Source organism: Staurois parvus, unplaced genomic scaffold (genome assembly GCF_062004578.1).
Source record: "Staurois parvus isolate SC_StPar_1 unplaced genomic scaffold, SC_StPar_1.0 ptg000208l, whole genome shotgun sequence".
NCBI lineage: Eukaryota > Metazoa > Chordata > Amphibia > Anura > Ranidae > Staurois > Staurois parvus.
Window position 1 is genome coordinate 1,907,321 of NW_028318004.1, and position 19,969 is coordinate 1,927,289.

At 43.5% G+C, this 19,969-nt stretch overlaps 1 protein-coding gene and 1 pseudogene across 1 annotated transcript in view; one reads left to right on the forward strand and one right to left on the reverse strand.

Annotated features, from left to right (window-relative positions):
- Nucleotides 1–628: 628 nt before the first annotated feature.
- LOC149461200 (U2 spliceosomal RNA) lies at nucleotides 629–744 on the reverse strand (annotated as a pseudogene).
- An 11,134-nt stretch (nucleotides 745–11,878) lies between these two features.
- SDHAF3 (succinate dehydrogenase complex assembly factor 3) overlaps nucleotides 11,879–19,969 on the forward strand; it is a 56,868-nt gene continuing 48,777 nt past the window's right edge. The window contains exons 1-2 of the mRNA XM_089678662.1: nucleotides 11,879–11,984; nucleotides 15,271–15,453. Coding sequence (XP_089534788.1) covers nucleotides 15,283–15,453 — 171 coding nt within the window. The 5' untranslated portion in view covers nucleotides 11,879–11,984; nucleotides 15,271–15,282. The remainder of the gene's footprint in view (nucleotides 11,985–15,270; nucleotides 15,454–19,969) is intronic.

Sequence of the window (19,969 nt, forward strand, 5' to 3'; positions counted from 1 at the left end):
GGTGGACCACCGTTCCTTATGCCCAGCCGAAGCCGGACATCCAGTACTAGGCGAGGGGGTTCTCCCGAAGAGAAAACCTAGGGATCAGGGGAGGAAGGAACCGTATGGCCACACATCCTCCCCCTAGACTTCAGGTAAGGCCCGAGGACCCACACCCTCCATCCGTGAAAAAAACACACACATAAGAACAGAAAAAGTGACAAAACGTGGGAGTGATTAAATAAATAAATAAAAAATAAAAAAGTGGTACCGTGCCTAATAGTGCACAGACCAGGCCCTGAGGCCTGTAGCAAAAATTGCCCCGGACTTAGCCAGAAGACCTGGTCCTTAGGGCGCTGTGCAAAAAGAGGTGAAAAACAGTGACCATGTGTCATCTTCACACCGTGGGGTCCCACACCCAAGTGTTACTAGTGACACCCCTGAGAGCGTCTTCCCCAGGGGGCACTGAGTTTGCGGACTTTTTGCGTCCCCAGCCCCTGGCCAGACCAAGGTAGATCCGTCCAAATCAGGAGGTACTGGGTCTTTCCAGTCTTCCCAGAGGAATTACTCCCAAGGCCCCAGAACGAATTATGGCGCTCCCTGGTTTCTGTCCCTCCGGTACTAGCCTTCCGGACCCCCATCATACCAGTGAGGGTACTATACAACAACCATCCCCGCAAAGCTAGAATGGTCGGGAGCACCCCCACTGGACACTGATAAGAACAGATACTACACTTGATCTTAGCCAAAAGGCCGAGAAGCGATATAATCAGATGACACACTTAAGCCCTATCACTGCTGAATCGTCACGGCACAGATTCCAGGATCGCGGAGCAATTTATATTAGAGGCTTGTTTTACTTGGTGCGGTTGGGCTCCTTATACATGTGACTGCGCATTTTGTATAATGTTTAGATATTAAAATGTTTTAAAGTTTACGTGGAGTCTTTTGTATGAGGTGATGTGATGGTGAGAGTCATATTCCAAACAAGGTGTGAGGTCTGAGGAAGTCAAGTGACCAGTGACGTAACGTGTGGGTGGAGCCTAGTGACATCACTTCCGGTATGGCGCAAACGAAGAAGTGTGGTGAGAGGAACCATTTTTGTCATTGGAATTACATGCCTTCACTGTATTGCACTTTGTGAGTGGAATTTAATAACTTAATAAAGGAAATGTTTTCATGGGGTTGCACTATGATTTGTCTTCTTTTCCCCTGAGCATTTATCATCCTGGTGGGAAGCTGAGATCCGGTCTCTTAAAGGGCCAGCAGCAAGGAAATAGCTACTAAGGGATAGTGATGGACAAGCAAAAGATTTTCCAATGTTTATAGTGCTTATGACCTATATGATGTATGGGGCAAGGAAGAAGGTGATTCACTGGTGATGGGGCGCACTTCTGTATATGTTGGATGAAGTGAACACTTTACAGCACTGTTGTGGAGCACGGTGTGTCTTGCTGTAATGTGAGCGCATATGTTTTGTGCACTCAACCATTTGCTTTCATTTAAACGGTGTTGCACTACGATATATGTTTTTGTTTTTTATATACACATTTTTGGAGTCGTTACTGAGTGAAGAAATTCTGGATTCGTCACCACATGAAAGGAGGTTTCGTAGGTCACACTTCAAGGTGAGCAGGGAGAGCACAAGCACGTCTTCTGGAGAGCGATTGTAAACACACTAATTTATACATTCTGTGAGTTGGACTTTTATTGGAGTGTGGATTTATCTTGCATGGGATTACTGGAGGGTTATTTTATTTCATTTACTGTATTTTCACTTCATAAAACGCACTTTCCCCCCCCAAAACAGAGTGGCAGCTTGCGGCTTCATAGCCGGTTGCCCACTGCTCATGCGTGAGTAGCGCTGCGCTTTGTGAATGGCCTCGTAGTCTTCTAGGACCTGTCATGCGTCCCACAAGACTACGGGGAGGGAAGGAGGACAACTCTGCAGAAGTGAGAGTGGGTACCTGTCAAATTTCGGTACTCGCTCTCCAAAGGTCTGCAGTCTCTGGTCATCTCCTGTACTATGTCCGCAGTCTCTGGTCATGTCCTGTAATATGTCCGCAGTCTCTGGTCATCTCCTGTACTGTGTCCGCAGTCTCTGGTCATCTCCTGTACTGTGTCTGCAGTCTCTGGTCATCTCCTATACTGTGTCCGCAGTCTCTGGTCATCTCCTGTACTGTGTCCGCAGTCTCTGGTCATCTCCTGTACTGTGTCCACAGTCTCTGGTCATCTCCTGTAATATGTCCGCAGTCTCTGGTCATCTCCTGTACTGTGTCTGCAGGCTCTGGTCATCTCCTGTACTGTGTCCGCAGGCTCTGGTCATCTCCTGTACTGTCCGCAGTCTCTGGTCATCTCCTGTACTATGTCCGCAGTCTCTGGTCATCTCCTGTACTACTGTATGTACGCAGTTTCTGGTCATCTCCTGTATTATGTCCGCAGTCTCTGGTCATCTCCTGTAATATGTCCGCAGTCTCTGGTCATCTCCTGTATTGTGTCCTCAGTCTCTGGTTATCTCCTGTACTATGTCCCCAGTCTCTGGTCATCTCCTGTACTATGTCCGCAGTCTCTGGTCATCTCCTATACTATGTCCACAGTCTCTGGTTATCTCCTGTAGTATGTCCCCAGTCTCTGGTCATCTCCTGTACTATGTCCGCAGTCTCTGGTCATCTCCTGTAGTATGTCCGCAGTCTCTGGTCATCTCCTGTAGTATGTCCGCAGTCTCTGGTCATCTCCTGTACTGTGTCCGCAGTCTCTGGTCATCTCCTGTACTGTGTCCGCAGCCTCTGGTCATCTCCTGTACTATGTCCTCAGTTTCTGGTTATCTCCTGTAGTATGTCCGCAGTCTCTGGTCATTTCCTGTATTATGTCTGCAGTCTCTGGTCATCTCCTGTACTGTGTCCGCAGTCTCTGGTCATCTCCTGCACTCTGTCCGCAGTCTCTGGTCATCTCCTGTACTGTGTCCGCAGTCTCTGGTCATCTCCTGCAGTATGTCCGCAGTCTCTGGTCATCTCCTGTAGTATGTCCGCAGTCTCTGGTCATCTCCTGTACTATGTCTGCACTCTCTGGTCATCTCCTGTACTATGTCTGCAGTTCATTGGTTCAGAATATTTTTTTCTTGTTCTCTCCTCTAAAACCTAGGTGCGTCTTATGGAGCGAAAAATACAGTATACAGTTGTGTTCAAAATAATAGCAGTGTGTTGAGAAAAGTGAATAAAGCTCAAAATCCTTCTAATAGCTTTTATTTCCATCCACACAAATGCATTGGGAACACCACACATTCTATTCCAAATCAAAACATGAAGAAAAATATATCAATTTTGTGTTGTTCCTCTAAAAAAATTGAAGAAAAGTGAATATTAGACGGTTCAAAAAAATAGCAGTGTTTGTATTCTTCTTTACAAACTCAAACATTCACTATATAAACTGAAAAATGTTTGAAGATTTTGCTTTCCTTTGAATCACTTCATGAATATTTGATTGTAGTCGCACTGTTTCTGAGAACTGCTGTACATCTGTGTTGCATGGAGTCACCCAACTTCTGGCCCCTGTGATCAGGTATTCCAGCCCAGGATGATTGGACTACATTCCACAGTTCTTCTCTATTTCTTGGTTTTGCCTCAAATTTTATATACATGGCCTCAAGTTGTTCTATTCTGTCATTCATACAGGAGCAAATGCCTAACACCCTCTTGAACTGTGATATGGGCAGGCTATCATGGAGATGCTTGGGATGTGCACTCTGGTAATGTAGTAGAGCGTTCCTGTCTGTTGCTTTTGAGAACACAGATGTCTGGAGTGTACCCTGGTTATTAGTGGTCCTCACATTAAGATATGTAATACTGTCGGTGGATATTTCAGGGATGACAATGATACCAGGAAAGATGCTGTTAAGCTGATCGACAAACTCATAAAAAAAATAGATGTTTCCCCTTCCCAAATAAGGAAGATATCGTCAATATATCTTAGCCAGCATTTGACATGATAAGTGAACAAAGGCATGGGATAAATGTTGTGCTCCTTCATATACCCAACAAACAAATTTGCAAAGGAAGGGGCAGCAGAACTGCCCATGGCAGTGCTGCGTATTTAGGCATAGACGGTCCCGTCAAATGCAAAGAAGCTGCTTTCAAGTATAAAACGTAAACAATCAATAAGATATTCACACTGGAGATTCTGGGCCTTCGACCTGGACCAAAAATGTTTAACCACCACCAAACCTGCTTCATTAGGTATGCTTGTATACAACAACAAAATGTTTATTGTTGCTAGTTTCCAATTTACATCTAATGCCGAGAATCCCCTGAGTTTATAACAAAAATCCCCTGTGTTCTGAACCAACGGTTAAAGATGAAAGCCCAGTAGCAGAGCCAAAGGTTGAGTGATTGATCCTGTACCAGAAACAATTGGCCTAAATTTTAAAGGGTTTTAAAGTCCTTATGAATTTTAGGTAACCCATATATCACAGGTAGTTTTGGGTGGTCGTCCATCATGAATTTAGCTGTCTCATTAGAGATCCAGCCATTGGCTTGGCTGATGGTGATGTGCGAATTTAGTGTTCATAATGCCTTGTGTAGGATCCACAGTAAGTTGTAGGTAACTAGTGGTATCAGCTAACATTGATAACATGCCCATCCCACTCTGAATGGTGGATGGTTTTTTTAAATAGTTCTCCAATTTCTGTCACAGTTTGTCACATGCCTGATGAAGGGGTCCTGCGAGACTTCAAAATGTTGCCTTGCTGTAACTATGTGATCCTTCATTAAACCTTTTGGACCCATATTGGTGATCCTTGGTGTGCTGGTGACATTCTCCCTTGTTGATTCTATTCGGTTCCAGCCAACGGTCGCTGCAGCACCCACTTATACACACAGCCATTTGCAACGCAGGAACGTGTGCGTTTGGATCTTACACTTGCATCCCTGAGCAAGAGATCCCAGAAGCTTGCAATTAAGCAGTCCAGATGAGGACTAATTGGGTATTGCACCTGACTGCTCTCTCCCCTTATCTGGTTCTGGGGGTGTACTCACACTGTTCTCATCTGCTAGCATGGTGGGTTGATGCTGCCTTCAGGCCATACACTGGGCTGGCTCCTTCCTTGCTAACAGGCTGTCCTCCCAAGGAGATGTTGATGCAGTACAGAACTTCCAGTCCAGCAGCCAGCCTGTAGGTAGGCTCCCCTCCCTGGGGCCCCCTCCCAGGCTCCACACCCTAGCCTTTTCTCACTCCATCTTTCACACGACTCCCCTTGATCCCCTGGCTCTGTCAAATTTGAGGATTGCCCTGGTCACCATGCCCAGCCTCCTGCTAGAGGATTGGCCAAAGTCCCTCAAACATGCAGATCTGGGCCTCCTCCCCTCCTTCACCTCTGGAAAGGTGGGAGTGCTCCAGATGCCCTGACTTGTAGAACCTCCCAGCGTGCCCTGAGGTGAACTCCTGTCCCACTCCCAGGCTGCTTCTTTAGCCTCTATCTAACATAAAAATTCTAACTAACCTGGAGGGTGTTACATTATTATTATTATTATACAGGATTTACATAGCGCCAACCAGGGGCGGACTGACAACTCATGGGGCTCCCGGGCAATAGGGGATCATGGGGCCCCTGTGTCCTTGCCCAAACTCAAAAAAGCCTATGAAAAAGGTACCAGGGGCATCTCATGGGGCCCCCTACTGACCCTGGGCCCTCGGGCAGTTCCCGAGTTTCCAAATGGTCAGTCCACCCCTGGCGCCAACAGTTTGCTCAGCGCCTTACAATATAACGGGAGACAATACAGCAACAATACAGTTCAATACAGACATACATAAACAATGACATTATTTATGTAGTAATTGATCCAGCTGTACCTTGGGTGAAATCATTGATCAATATCAATCAGAAGATCAATCAGAATCTCAGTTAAAAAAAACAAATTGAAGCATAACCTGATGTAACTTTCCTTTTATAACTTTTCCAACTGTTTTACTGCTGTTCCAGGTCATATTTCCTGATGGCTAAACAGCAGCTTTCAAAAGAGACTTTCTCAAGGAGTTGTAACCTTTGACAAAGCAGGCATGACCAGAGGACACCGCAAAGGAGAAAAAGTGTTAAGAAAAAAAAAAATCTAAATAAATATAACTGAGAAATTGAAGAACCCAGCAAATATGTAATAGGTAGTAAATGTTACAAAGGTGAACTTATGCGTTAGCCTAAACTGTGCCACAAAATACCTGCACGTACACAAACTCCTTTGAAATGAATAGGCTTACTTGCCGAATTTATGCTGAGAAATATGTGTTAACTGGAGGTGAAAAGTGCAAGACATCGATTTTAAAAACCCCAGCTCGGGTTTCCGCTCTCTCCTAGCCAAGATTCATGAAAAGTTTACCTAAGCTTTTAAGAAGAAAGTAAAAGGAGAACGGCTCTCCAATGTTTCCTGGCCAACAGGTTAATGTAGACTATATACAATGTTCTGTTTGCAGAAGTAACTTGTTGGAGAGAAGTCACGCGGGGAACCCCAATGGCAGCCATACAGTGGTGGTAATAATATTAGCCAACTCCTTTGTTAGAGTAAGATTAAGATCGAATTGCAAGATTATTGCAAGAAAGTCTTATTTTGTTGGTGATGGTAAAATCTGTCAGATCAGAGGAATTAAGTGTGATTATATGTTAGGTCCTGATCAGACAGGTTTAATATACTCTACTATTTAACCTCTTGCCGTCAGCCTGCTGTTGATAAACGGCAGGGCGGTGGCACTCCAGGGGAAGGTTGCCGTTCATAAACGGGCCCGCCTTTTCTAGCTGTGCGCGCTCAGCACTGCGATCCGGTGCCTGCTGTGTCCTCCGGACACAGTGAAACACCGATCGTCGGACGGGACCTCTGTACGAGGTCCCGATCATGTGATCACTGATTGGCGAATCAGTGATCACATGCAAAGTAGTAAGCAAGATGTCACTTGTGACATTATTGCTTACTACGTGTGAAATCTGTGAATGATCACAGAGGTCACATGGTACAAGGCTATTCACAACAGCCTTGTATCATGTGACAAGCTGTGACCAATCACAGCTCACTCAGTACTTCTCAATGGCTGCAAGAATGCAGACAAAGAGAAATGATTGATTTTACATCCTATATGGGTGTAAACGCAATCAGTGTAAAAAAAAAAAAAAAATCATCACCCCCCACAAGTAGTACAGTGTCACCATGGTGACACTGTACTGCTAGGGTGACAGTATGTAAAAAAAAAAAAAAATAATAATATAAAAAAAATAAAATAAAAATGTAAAACAAAATGTTTAAAAAGTATAATTTTTGGTTATAAACTAATTTGGATTTTTTTTTTTTTACTAAAAAAATAACGGAATAAATTTTGGCCAAGATTTATGATGAAATATTATTTACTTGCAAAATTTTATAAAACAAAAAAACACTTTTTTTCAAAATTTTTGGACTTTTTCATTTACATAGTAAAAAAAATAAAAATCCCAGCGGTGAATAAATACCACCAAAATAAAGCTTTATCTGTCTCAAAAAAATGGTAAAAAATTCATATGGGTACAGTATTGCATGACCGCGCAATTGTCATTCAAAGTGTGATAGCTCTGAAAGCTGAAAATTGCCCTGGACAGGAAGGGGGTAAAAGTGTCCGGACAGGAAGTGGTTAAGAGATTTTTTTACATACTTTTTTTATTTATTGACTTAAAAAAATGTTATTCCTATTTCGGTAGCTAAATTTTTTTGCCATTATTTCAATTTAATTTAAATAATTTTACTCAAATAACCACTTCCTGTCCGGACACTTTTACCCCCTTCCTGTCCAGGCCAATTTTCAGCTTTCAGTGCTATCACACTTTGAATGACAATTGTAACACTGTACCCATATTAATTTTTTAGCATTTTTTTGAGACAGATAAAACTTTATTTTGGTGGTATTTATTCACCACTGGGATTTTTATTTTTTTGCTATATAAATGAAAAAGTCCAAACATTTTGAAAAAAAAAAATGTTTTTCTTATAAAATTTGGCATATAAATAATCTTTCTTCATAAATCTTGGCCAAAATGTTCATCTATCTTTTTAGTAAAAACAAAATAATCAAATTAGTTTATAACCAAAAATTATAATTTTTAAAAACCTTTTTTACATTTTAATTTAATTTTTTATATTATTATTTATGTTTTTTTGTTTAACATACCATCACCCTAGCAGTACAGTGTCACCATAGTGACACTGTACTACTTGTGGAGGGTGATGAAAATTTTATTTTCTTTTTTTAGACTGCTTTTACACCCATAAAGGCTGTAAAAGCAACAATTTCTCCTTCTTTTCTTCTTCTGCATTCTTGTAGCCATTGAGAAATACTGTGAGAGCTGTGATTGGTCACAGCTTGTCACATAGTACAAGGCTGTTGTGAATAGCCTGGTACCATGTGACCTCTGTGATCATTCACAGATTTCACACGTAGTAAGCAATGATGTCAGGAAGTTACATCTTGCTTACTACTGTTCCTGTGATCACTGATTGGCCAATCAGTGATCACATGAATCGGGACCTCACACAGAGGTCCCATACAGCGATCTCAGAGGTCTCCGGACACAGCGGGCACTGGATTGCAGTACCCCGCGCTCCCAGGGAGCCCGCACAGGCAGTGAATGCGGAGGCCGTTTATAAACGGCCACCCGCGCCTGCACTGCTCCCGTCCAGCCGTTTATGTACATGGGCCAGATGGGAAGTGGTTAAAATAATTCATATTTATCCTTTTGCAGACAGTAAGTGGCAAGGGTGAGTCTGGTACCCCAGGGCTGTGACTGTGGACCAGAACATTAGGAGATCAGATACAGTGAGGAACAGAAGTATTTGAACACCCTGCGATTTTGCAAGTTCTCCCACTTAGAAATTATGGAGGGGTCTGAAATTCACATTGTAGGTGAGGATGAATGGGGCCATTTATTGTGAGATTGTGAGCAACAACCTCCTTCCCTCCGTCAGAGCATTGAAGATGGGTCCTGGCTGGGTCTTCCAACATGACAACGACCCAAAGCACACAGCCAGGAGAACCAAGGAGTGGCTCCGTAAGAAGCATATCAAGGTTCTGGAGTGGCCTAGCCAGTCTCCAGACCTAAATCCAATAGAACATCTTTGGAGGGGGCTGAAACTCTGTGTTGCTCAGCGACAGCCCCAAAACCTGACAGATCTAGAGGAGATTTGTGTGGAGGAGGGGGCCAAAATCCCTGTTGCAGTGCAAACCTGGTCAAGAACTACAGGAAACGTCTGACCTCTGTAATTGAAAACAAAGACTCAGAGTGGGAATGCACCTACAATGTGAATTTCAGACCCCTCCATGATTTCTACGTGGGAGAACTTGCAAAATCGCCGGGTGTTCAAATCGTCTGTAGCTGAATGACATCCCTACCCCTGCTTATCTCCAGGTAGAGATGCTGCCTTCTAGATCTTCAGTCATAAAAAGTGAAGAGCTAGTGCTGGGCTTTCTAAATGGACAGCCTAGAATGCTCTCATCAACATTCAGGTGTTTATGTATAATGTATTTCTTTTATCTTGGTAAATTTGAATTGCTGCATTTAAATAACTCAGCCTTACTTTTATGAAGACAGCAAGTGACAAGAGTAATAGGGTAATAGTCCAGGGTAGTAGGCGACAATAGACAGATTACATACACAGCTAAGTCAGATGAGGGGCACTCCTCTCCCTACTTTTCTCCAGGTACAGATGGTGCCTTCAAGATTTTCAGTCAAAAAATGAAGAGCTAGTGCTAGGCTTTCTTTTTTTTTTTATTCTTTTTATTGAGTTTTACCTATTACATGTATATAACAACACACACAGTTATAACAGTACAAAATAGATTAATTTGTAAATTAGGAGTTTTATACAAATAAAAAATGGCAAATAATAAGAAAAATCGCATTTAAAAAATAAAAGCTACTATGGTTGTCCTTTAAGGAGAGACCATTCAACTGTATTATTTTATCTCCTGTGCCCTCAACTTCCATCAATTGGAAAACCTCTGTGTGTGATCTAATCACTGACAATGACTTATGAAATTTCTTGTCTGTGGCAATCACAGGACCCCAGGCAGTGGTGATGATTCCCTGCAGGTTGTAAAAAACCCAAAAGTATACTATCAGGCCAATAAATCGGTCAATTTGCTCATCGCATGTGATAAGGAGAACCATAGGTGTCACTAAGAATAGAATGCTGAGGCCCATGCCTTAGGTCTAGTGACATCTCTGCAGTGTGACACACTTTGCTGTTATAATGCTGGCAGCACTGGGGACAGTGATGCCATACCTGACTCTATGCTATGGAGGTGTTTTCGGGGGCTCATAACCAAGATTTTGTGAAATGAGGCATGGGAAACTTACCAATGGCTGGCCATTGACCACTTTTTATGAAACTTTCAATAAGAATTAAGGAACGGCAGATGATATAGCAGTGTAAAATTGTCCAGCAGCAGTACAGTTTTAAAGAGCAAGGCTAGGCCCAAATTTGCAGGAGACAAAGAGCACAGGCTGAGGCTTTAATACAAGAATTAAAGTGGTTCTAAAGTCATAAGGTTTATTAAGGTATTTCCCTCCTCCCCCCAAAAATACTTACCTTATTCCTGCATCTATCCAGTGCTGTGCCATCTGCAGGTCCTCTCTCCACTTTCTTACAGGCTTGACTTAGTGCAGCGAGCGTAGGGGGCAGGGCAAAGCCGCAAATGTATGTTGAAGGACACACACAACGTGGCTTTGGAGCAAGCCTGCATGTGTGCCACCACTGGAAGTGGCTTCCTGAGGTGGCACAAGCAAAAGAGGAAGTACCTAGTGAGCCGGCGGTGGACCTCAGAAGAGGAGGTTCAAGGCTGTTTTGTGCAATACCATTCCACAAAGCATGTTTATTATTTTATAAAAAAAAAAGATAACTTTACAACCGCTTTAATTTATCTCAGATGATGCAGCAGTGTAGAACTGTCCAGCAGCAAGACATTTTTAATGAGCAAGGCTAGGCCCAAACTTACTAGTGACAAAGAATACAGGCTGGGGATTTTCTATGCCAATTAAAAGACTGGCAAGGATATAGCAGTGTAAAACTGTCCAGAAGCAGGACGATATTAAATCCCCGCACGATCGTCGGCATGCAACCTATACAAGGTAACACCGGACCCGCTCCAAGAAAAGGTAAATTGTAAAGAAAGCTGATGATTCGATCCATCCTGCGGGGATCGTTGGCTTGCTTTACAACTTACCTTTTTGTGGAGCGGGTCCAGTGTCACCCGTGCGGTCGGTGTCACCTGGTGCGGACCGCACCCCCCGCACCTGCCACGGGACGCCACTGCAGCATAGTATACTGTGGTTTTTTTTGGTTTTTTTTTTGGGGGGGGGGGTATCAAGTTGGCTGTATGGGGCTCCGTGGTTTCTAACAGCAGCCCTGCCTGTCAGTGTTAATCTGTATGAGGTATGAGCACACAGATCAAACTGACAGTCAGCAGGAGTCCTGTATGGCACCAACAATCTGCTGATCACTGGTGCAATGCTTTCCAGGCTAAAAAAAAAAAAAATAATAATAAATGCACATTTTTTTTTACCTGAAAAAATGTGCATTTATTATTATTATTTTTTTTTTTTTTTAAGTGAACTTATCCTTTAATTTATTTATTGTTCATGCACCTTAACGCACCACAGAGAAGTGATAACGAAGAAAAAAAAAGTTCTGGCTGCACATGAACTGTAATTGGTTCAAAATTCAAAATATTATCAGAATTTCATTTTACCATGCAACCCATTTTTTTCCTTTCAACAGCTGCAGCAGCAATGACCTGTCCCTTTAAATTAAATTGACGGCTGAACAGCTCCCATTAAAAAAATTCACAGACAACAGCGCCATCTGCTGTACGTTCTCCAGTACCGCTATGGGAAAAGGCTTCCCACAGTAAAGATGGTGTCCGTAGTACTTCCTGATTATGAGTTTGCTGACTACGGGGGCCGCGGGGGACCAAACTTCGGCTGAGGAAAATCGCGTTTCCTGGTAAGTGTGCTGTCCTGTCTCCTGCTATTGGTAATAGTCACAGATTTCTGGGCATTTTGCTCCCCTGAGATCCTGTGTAATGGAGGCACAGGGTTTCCTGCCAGTACTCCAGTACTCCAGAACACCATTGCACTGAGGTGTGTCATGTGACCCTGACCCACTGTAGGTCATATAGGAGACTGAGAGTCCTGCAATGGGGGCTCCCTGTGAGCTCAGGGAGGGGGGGGGTTGTATTTAATGTATTCCTGTAATGGAGTTGCTGGTGTTACAGTGGAGAATGATGGGGGCAGCCATTGCTGAGCTCTGTTATGGACAATGCTGGTTCCCTGGTTATCATGGTGATCCTTGGCCATCAGGCCTGCCCTGGAACAAGTATACTCATCGGGGACTATGGAACTTCCAGGACTGACAACTTATGGAGCCAGGCAGCTGGCATTTTCTGAATGCCCTCCTATACATTTTCTGAATGCCTTTCTGCTAACTTAAATGCTGCTGTCTCATCTCCACCTTCAACTGTCTGTCAGGCGACGGAGTCCGCGCATGCGCACTGGTGTTTGCGGGTGCACGCCTGGCACCAATGACATTATTTAAATCCCCCCTGTGCTGTCACTGGTTGCCGTATGGTCTTTTCTGTGATCTCTGTTCCTGAACCTGTATTGTGAGTATTTCTGACCCGGATTGCCTGACTTTGCTGATTTCTCCTGTCCTGACCCCTGGCTTGCCTGACCCCGCTCCTGAATGTCCCTTTATAGATCTGACCTCCTGTTACTGACTTGGCGTGTGACCCGACCATTCTTTGCCCGCTGCTTTGTACCGCACCGACCCCCCGGCTACCGACTTGGCTTGTCTGAATTGCTGGCAGCAAAGATCGATCCACTTTAGTTGCTCTTCCTGTTCTACCAGCTCATGGCTTCAGGATGGTGCAGACTTTGGCTGTAGCCTCCGGTCACCAGGGTACATATATCTCTGGAAATTCCTTGTCGGTCCTTTATGTATGAGGAATTAAACAAACACAACATATCAAAGTGGCAAAAGCCAATGAGAACTAAGACGTTCTTCAATAGACGTCACCAAATCAGTAGTAATCTCAGGGCCCATGTGTCCTACAAGGCTTGACTAAGCTTTTAGCAAGCTCTAAGCAGTTTTCTGGAAACCCAAGGAGACTTCCACCTTTAAAGCTGACCTCCAACCTTCCCTTCAGTCTTGCACAGTTTTACAGGCTCACCCATCAAGGCATTTTGATACTTGCATTACTCCTCCCAAGAGCCAGCCCACTGCTTGCAATAAGGACGAGGGCTGTTGAGAGGAGTACTGAGGCAGGGTGCTGTGATGCTTTCAGGATCTATGTACAGTGCCCTGCTGGCCCCTCCCACCAGCCGTGATCTGCCTACATTGCATAAAGAAGTACAGAGACCTAGTGATGACGTCAACTGGTCTAAAATAAGGTATAAAAAATAGCCGCGCTCCATAGACATACACAGCGGGACTTAGCCCTGCCCCCACTTACTCTTCACTACATTTGATTGACATCAGCAAGAGCCAATGGCTTGTGCTGCTGTTCGAGATTCTGCGTGAAGAGGAAGGGGAGAAGAGATGCAGCTGTATACAGCTCTGATCTTTTTTTTTTTTTTTTTTTACCTTAATGCAAGCAACGCATTAAGGTCAAAAAATGTTTTTAGGTTCAGTATCACTTTAAGTTAGCCTCCTGACCTCCTCCCTAGCCCCCTAAATTGTCTGAAGCTCCCAGTCCCCACCCCTGCAGTTCTTGCCTCCTCACCAGCAAAACCTAGTAGTGTCCCATACCCTTACATACAGGGCTGCTGATAAGGCTGTACAGCTGACCATCCTGTACAAGGCCTGGCCCCATCAGGTTAACGGGGGGGGGGGGGGGGTGCTGGCTACCGATAAGCAGGAGAGCCGGCTGTACTGTTTTATCACTGAAACAGATCTCTCCGTGGCTCCCCTGGCTTCTACTCTCCCTCCTGCCTGCTTTCAGTGGGAGCTAGGGCTACCATCTCATCCCTTTAAACCGAACACATATTCATTACACAGGTTCTGAGGCTAATTTACGGCAGATAAGGTACTAAGTGAGTTTATTTACCACCTTAATCAGCCCCAGAACCTGTGTAACTAATACTTATTTGGTTTTAAAGAGATGAGGTGGCAACCTTAGGGGAGCCACAGGGTGATCGGGTCCAATGATTACACCAATAGTCCCGTATGTGATAGCGTATGAGTGACAGGTCCTCTTTGTAGGGTGGAGGGGGTGGTGGGCAGTGTGTGCAAGGAGGGGGCAGGAGAGGAGCAGTGTATACAGAGAGGCTCCCGTACTGGCTGTCACTATATGTTGGTGCTGGTTTTTAAATGCAATTGCCTGCTTTTTTTTGTTCTTCACTATAGCCACAGAATTAGCTGTCACTTTCCTAGGCGCTAAAGGAAACTTTGCCTTTATCTCGGGAAGGAAACTAAAAGGGAACTTTGTTTAATTTAACTCAGGGAAAGAAACTAAAAGGAAACTGTGTTTCTTTTAGCTGGGGGAAAGTGACAGCTGATTCTGTGAGCTATAGCGAAGAAAAAAAAGCCGGTAATTACATAAAAAAAACGGCACTTGCATATAGTGACAGCCAGTCACTGTATACAATGCTCTCCTGCCTTTCTTAGCCGTCCCCCCCCCCCCCCACCCTCACATCTGCAGTACACACAGTCTCCTGTCTTGGCTAAATGTTTCCTATTGGCAAAATGCTGATATAGTTATTTTCGGCTGATCTGTTTAGGTGGCCAAAATTTTGGTGCATCCCTACAACTACTGTCTCAGCTTTCCCAACAGACTCCACCCACTGCGGTGTTACTGGTTACTAGGTGGCTGTCAGCTGTAAAAGCTGCCAGTGTCTTTAACAACCAGTGACAGGGAGAGGGTAGCGGGAGCAAATATGTCACTCTGCTACCCTTCGTACAGAGACAGGCACTCTGCCTGTTTCTGTACACCAAGTTGGAGTAAGTCTTAATTACCTCTAGTTTTGTTATCTACGCATTGAAGGTAATTATTTCTTTTAATTTGATGCGATAATAAGTGACGCAAGTAAGAACTACCTGAATCTGCTGAAGGTGGTGTTAAATTACTGAAATGTTAGGGATTTTTAACAGGTAATTTCAAAGGCTTAGGGCCTAAGGGCTCTAGAAAATGGTCAGTGATGCTTTTATTAAATTCCCCGGAATGTCACTACAATGGCTTGAACATACTGTTTGTTTTCATCATTGATTGATGTCCCCAATGTGCTTTCTGCAGACCCCGCTGGGAATGTCTTCTCACCTGTCCCGGGTGATGTCCCTCTACAAGAAGATCCTTCTCCTCCACCGCACTCTGCCCCTCCACCTGAAAGCTCTGGGCGACCAGTACGTGAAGGAGGAATTTAGAAGACATAAACATGTCAGCCCAGCAGAAGCCAAACTATTTATGAAGGAGTGGGAGGTATGGATTCTGCTAAAGCCCAAAATATTTAAAGCTGAACTCCAGACAAAGCTTTTAGTTTTGGTGGAGCAGGGGAGGGTTAGAGCCGCTGTCTGGTGTTTATCGCTGCCTGTGCCAGAGCTTGGGTTGTGTGGGTATGGATGCGCAGGTGCTATTCACAGCTCCGGGGGGGGGGGGCGGGGGGGAGAAGGGCGTACGTTCAACCATGCTGTTGCTGATGAATAGGTTGCACACAGGAAAGGTGGTAGGTATTTGGAGGAGGAGGGGGGGGGGGGGGGGTGAGTGAACAAAAACTAAAAGCACATTGGATTGAACAGAAAATCACTTAAAGAGACCCTATTGTCAGGCCTTTGATATCAACAATAATCTTCCCATATGTGCATTTAATGTATTTTATGCATTTTTTTGCTATAAAAGCCTCCCTTGTGTAGATGTCCTAAAGCCCTGAGACTGCTGCAGGGAACCGCCAATCCGAGTTGTCACTGAAGCCTGATTCATTTTGCTCCAGCAGGGGAAAAAAATTCCTTTTTGATCTACCAAGAGGCAATCGGATATTCCCTGGATCAGCTTTACCTATAAATGTTTTATCCAGTTATATTCTGTGTATCTAAGAAATAATCCAGGACTTTTTTGAAGCAATCCACTGAGCTGGCCAGAAACAACAACCCTTGAGGGAGTCTATTCCACATTTTCACAGCTCTTACTGTGAAGAAACCTTTCCGTGTTTGGAGATTAAATTTATTTTCCTCCAGACGTAAAGAGTGCCCCCTTGTCTTCTGTGATGACCTCAGGGTGAGTAACTCTACACCGAGTTCACTATATGAACCACTGATGTATTTATACATGGAGATCATATCCCCCCTTATGTATTATACATGGAGATCATATCCCTCCCTTATGTATTATATATGGAGATCATATCCCTCCCTTATGTATTATACATGGAGATCATATCCCCCCCTTGTGTATTATACATGGAGATCATATCCCCCCCTTATGTACTATACATGGTGATCATATCCCCCCTTATGTATTATACATGGAGATCATATCCCCCCTTATGTATTATACATGGAGATCATATCCCCCCCTTATGTATTATACATGGAGATCATATCCCCCCCTTATGTACTATACATGGAGATCATATCCCCCCTTATGTATTATACATGGAGATCATATCCCCCCTTATGTATTATACATGGTGATCATATCCCCCCTTATGTATTATACATGGAGATCATATCCCCCCTTATGTATTATACATGGAGATCATATCCCCCCTTATGTATTATACATGGAGATCATATCCCCCCTTATGTATTATACATGGAGATCATATCCCTCCTTATGTATTATACATGGTGATCATATCCCTCCTTATGTATTATACATGGTGATCATATCCCCCCTTATGTATTATACATGGTGATCATATCCCCCCTTATGTATTATGCATGGTGATCATATCCCCCCTTATGTATTATGCATGGTGATCATATCCCTCCTTATGTATTATACATGGAGATCATATCCCCCCTTATGTATTATACATGGTGATCATATCCCCCTTATGTATTATACATGGAGATCATATCCCCCTTATGTATTATACATGGAGATCATACCCCCCCCCCCTATGTATTATACATGGTGATCATATCCCCCCCTTATGTATTATACATGGTGATCATATCCCCCCCTTATGTATTAAACATGGTGATCATAGCCCCCCCCCGTTATGTATTATACATGGTGATCATAGCCCCCCCTTATATATTATACATGGAGATCATATCCCCCTTATGTATTATACATGGTGATCATATCCCCCTTATGTATTATACATGGAGATCATATCCCCCTTATGTATTATACATGGAGATCATACCCCCCCCCCCTATGTATTATACATGGTGATCATATCCCCCCCTTATGTATTATACATGGTGATCATATCCCCCCCCTTATGTATTATACATGGTGATCATATCCCCCCCTTATGTATTAAACATGGTGATCATAGCCCCCCCCCCGTTATGTTATATACATGGTGATCATAGCCCCCCTTATATATTATACATGGAGATCATATCCCTCCCTTATGTATTATATATGGTGATCCTATCCCTCCCTTATGTATTATACATGGAGATCATATCCCCCCCTTGTGTATTATACATGGAGATCATATCCCCCCCTTATGTATTATACATGGTGATCATATCCCCCCTTATGTATTATACATGGAGATCATATCCCCCCTTATGTATTATACATGGAGATCATATCCCCCCTTATGTATTATACATGGTGATCATATCCCTCCTTATGTATTATACATGGAGATCATATCCCCCTTATGTATTATACATGGAGATCATATCCCCCCTTATGTATTATACATGGTGATCATATCCCCCCTTATGTATTATACATGGAGATCATATCCCCCCTTATGTATTATACATGGAGATCATACCCCCCCTTATGTATTATACATGGAGATCATATCCCCCCTTATGTATTATACATGGAGATCATATCCCTCCTTATGTATTATACATGGAGATCATATCCCCCCTTATGTATTATACATAGAGATCATATCCCCCTTATGTATTATACATGGAGATCATATCCCCCTTATGTATTATACATGGAGATCATATCCCCCCTTATGTATTATACATAGAGATCATATCCCCCCTTATGTATTATACATGGAGATCATATCCCCCCCTTATGTATTATACATGGAGATCATATCCCCCCTTATGTATTATACATGGAGATCATATCCCCCCTTATGTACTATACATGGAGATCATATCCCCCCTTATGTACTATACATGGAGATCATATCCCCCCTTATGTATTATACATGGAGATCATATCCCCCCTTATGTATTATACATGGAGATCATACCCCCCCTTATGTATTATACATAGAGATCATATCCCCCCTTATGTATTATACATGGAGATCATATCCCCCCTTATGTATTATACATGGAGATCATATCCCCCCTTATGTACTATACATGGAGATCATATCCCCCCTTATGTACTATACATGGAGATCATATCCCCCCTTATGTATTATACATGGAGATCATATCCCCCCTTAATCTCCTCTTCTCCAGAGAGAATAAATTCAGTTCCTCTTTATCTTTCCTCATAGCTGAGCTCCTCCATGCCTCTCTCAGGGATGATGAGATGTCAGCACAGCTCAAGTGCCAAGGTTGTCTGCCCCTGCTTTATAGTATTTCCCTGTGCTTCTTGCCCAGTAGCTACATAAAAAGTTATGTAACGGAGGGATGGACGAGCTGGGACTTTACCAGGTTTTTTTTTTTTTAATTTTATGTTGGTCACTTCAGCACTAGTCTGTATATCACCCTTCCTGACAAGGACATTTTCCCATTTTCAGTGCTGCGATAGTTTGACTGACAATGACTTGGTTATGCAACACTGCCAAAAATCTTTGAAAAAAAAAATAATCTAAATTTCTGTTTTAAAACACCTCCAAAAAATGTCAGGACATTAAAAACACTGATGAGCTCAGGTAGATTCCAAACCCGGCAGGAATCTGTCACTGCAGACAGCCAGATGTAAGTGGCTGAGGCATTCCCGGCCCTGTCACCATACATTTACAGACCCCCTGTATGTGAGGATGCAGGGCAGGGAATGCCTTGGTCACGTATGATTGGTTGTCCACAGTGACAGCTGCCTGGCGGTTAGTTCAGGTGGGTTTGGAATCTGCCTGAGCTCACCCCTATTTGTAATGCCCTGACATTTTTATTGATGTGTTTTACATCAGAAAGTAAGGAAAATCATTGATCTTTTTTCAAAATTCTTTGTCAAGTGTTGCATGGGGGTGAAAGCATGCGGTGCGGTAAATCGTATGTGATTTGCACAGGAACTGCACCGCATTCCTGTACAAATCACATGTGAATTGTGTGCGGTGCGATTGGAGCCATACATTATGTATGGCTCAGATCGCACCCGCACCAAAAGCACACAGGACCCTTTTTTGGGTCCTCACTAGAATTGGATCGCATGGGTATTCACACCTATGCGATCTGATTCTGCACATCGCACTGCATTTTGCGGACCGATTTAGGAGTGTTAACATACACACCCGCAGAGGTTCGCATGAACAGGTGCGATTATGATGTGGTGCGGAATTCGCACAGAAAACGCTGCAATTTACTGACTGCCTCACTGTGAACCCGGGCCTAAACCCCCACTTACCCCCATTCTACTGCAGTTGCTGATTGTTAGAAGCACAGCCTACATACAACATGTTCGGCTCCGTGTACACTTCTGAATGATGGAAACTGACTGCGTGAAAACACAGGTTTAAAAACATCTGCTTAGCCGCGTTTGCATAACGCATTTATGCGCATTTGCGTTTTAGAAGCGTTTTTTAAAGATAAGCACAGGAGAACCTCCCAAATGCCCAGAATGCACTGAAAAGTGGTAAATTGTTAATTATTTCAGAGAAATACAGAGA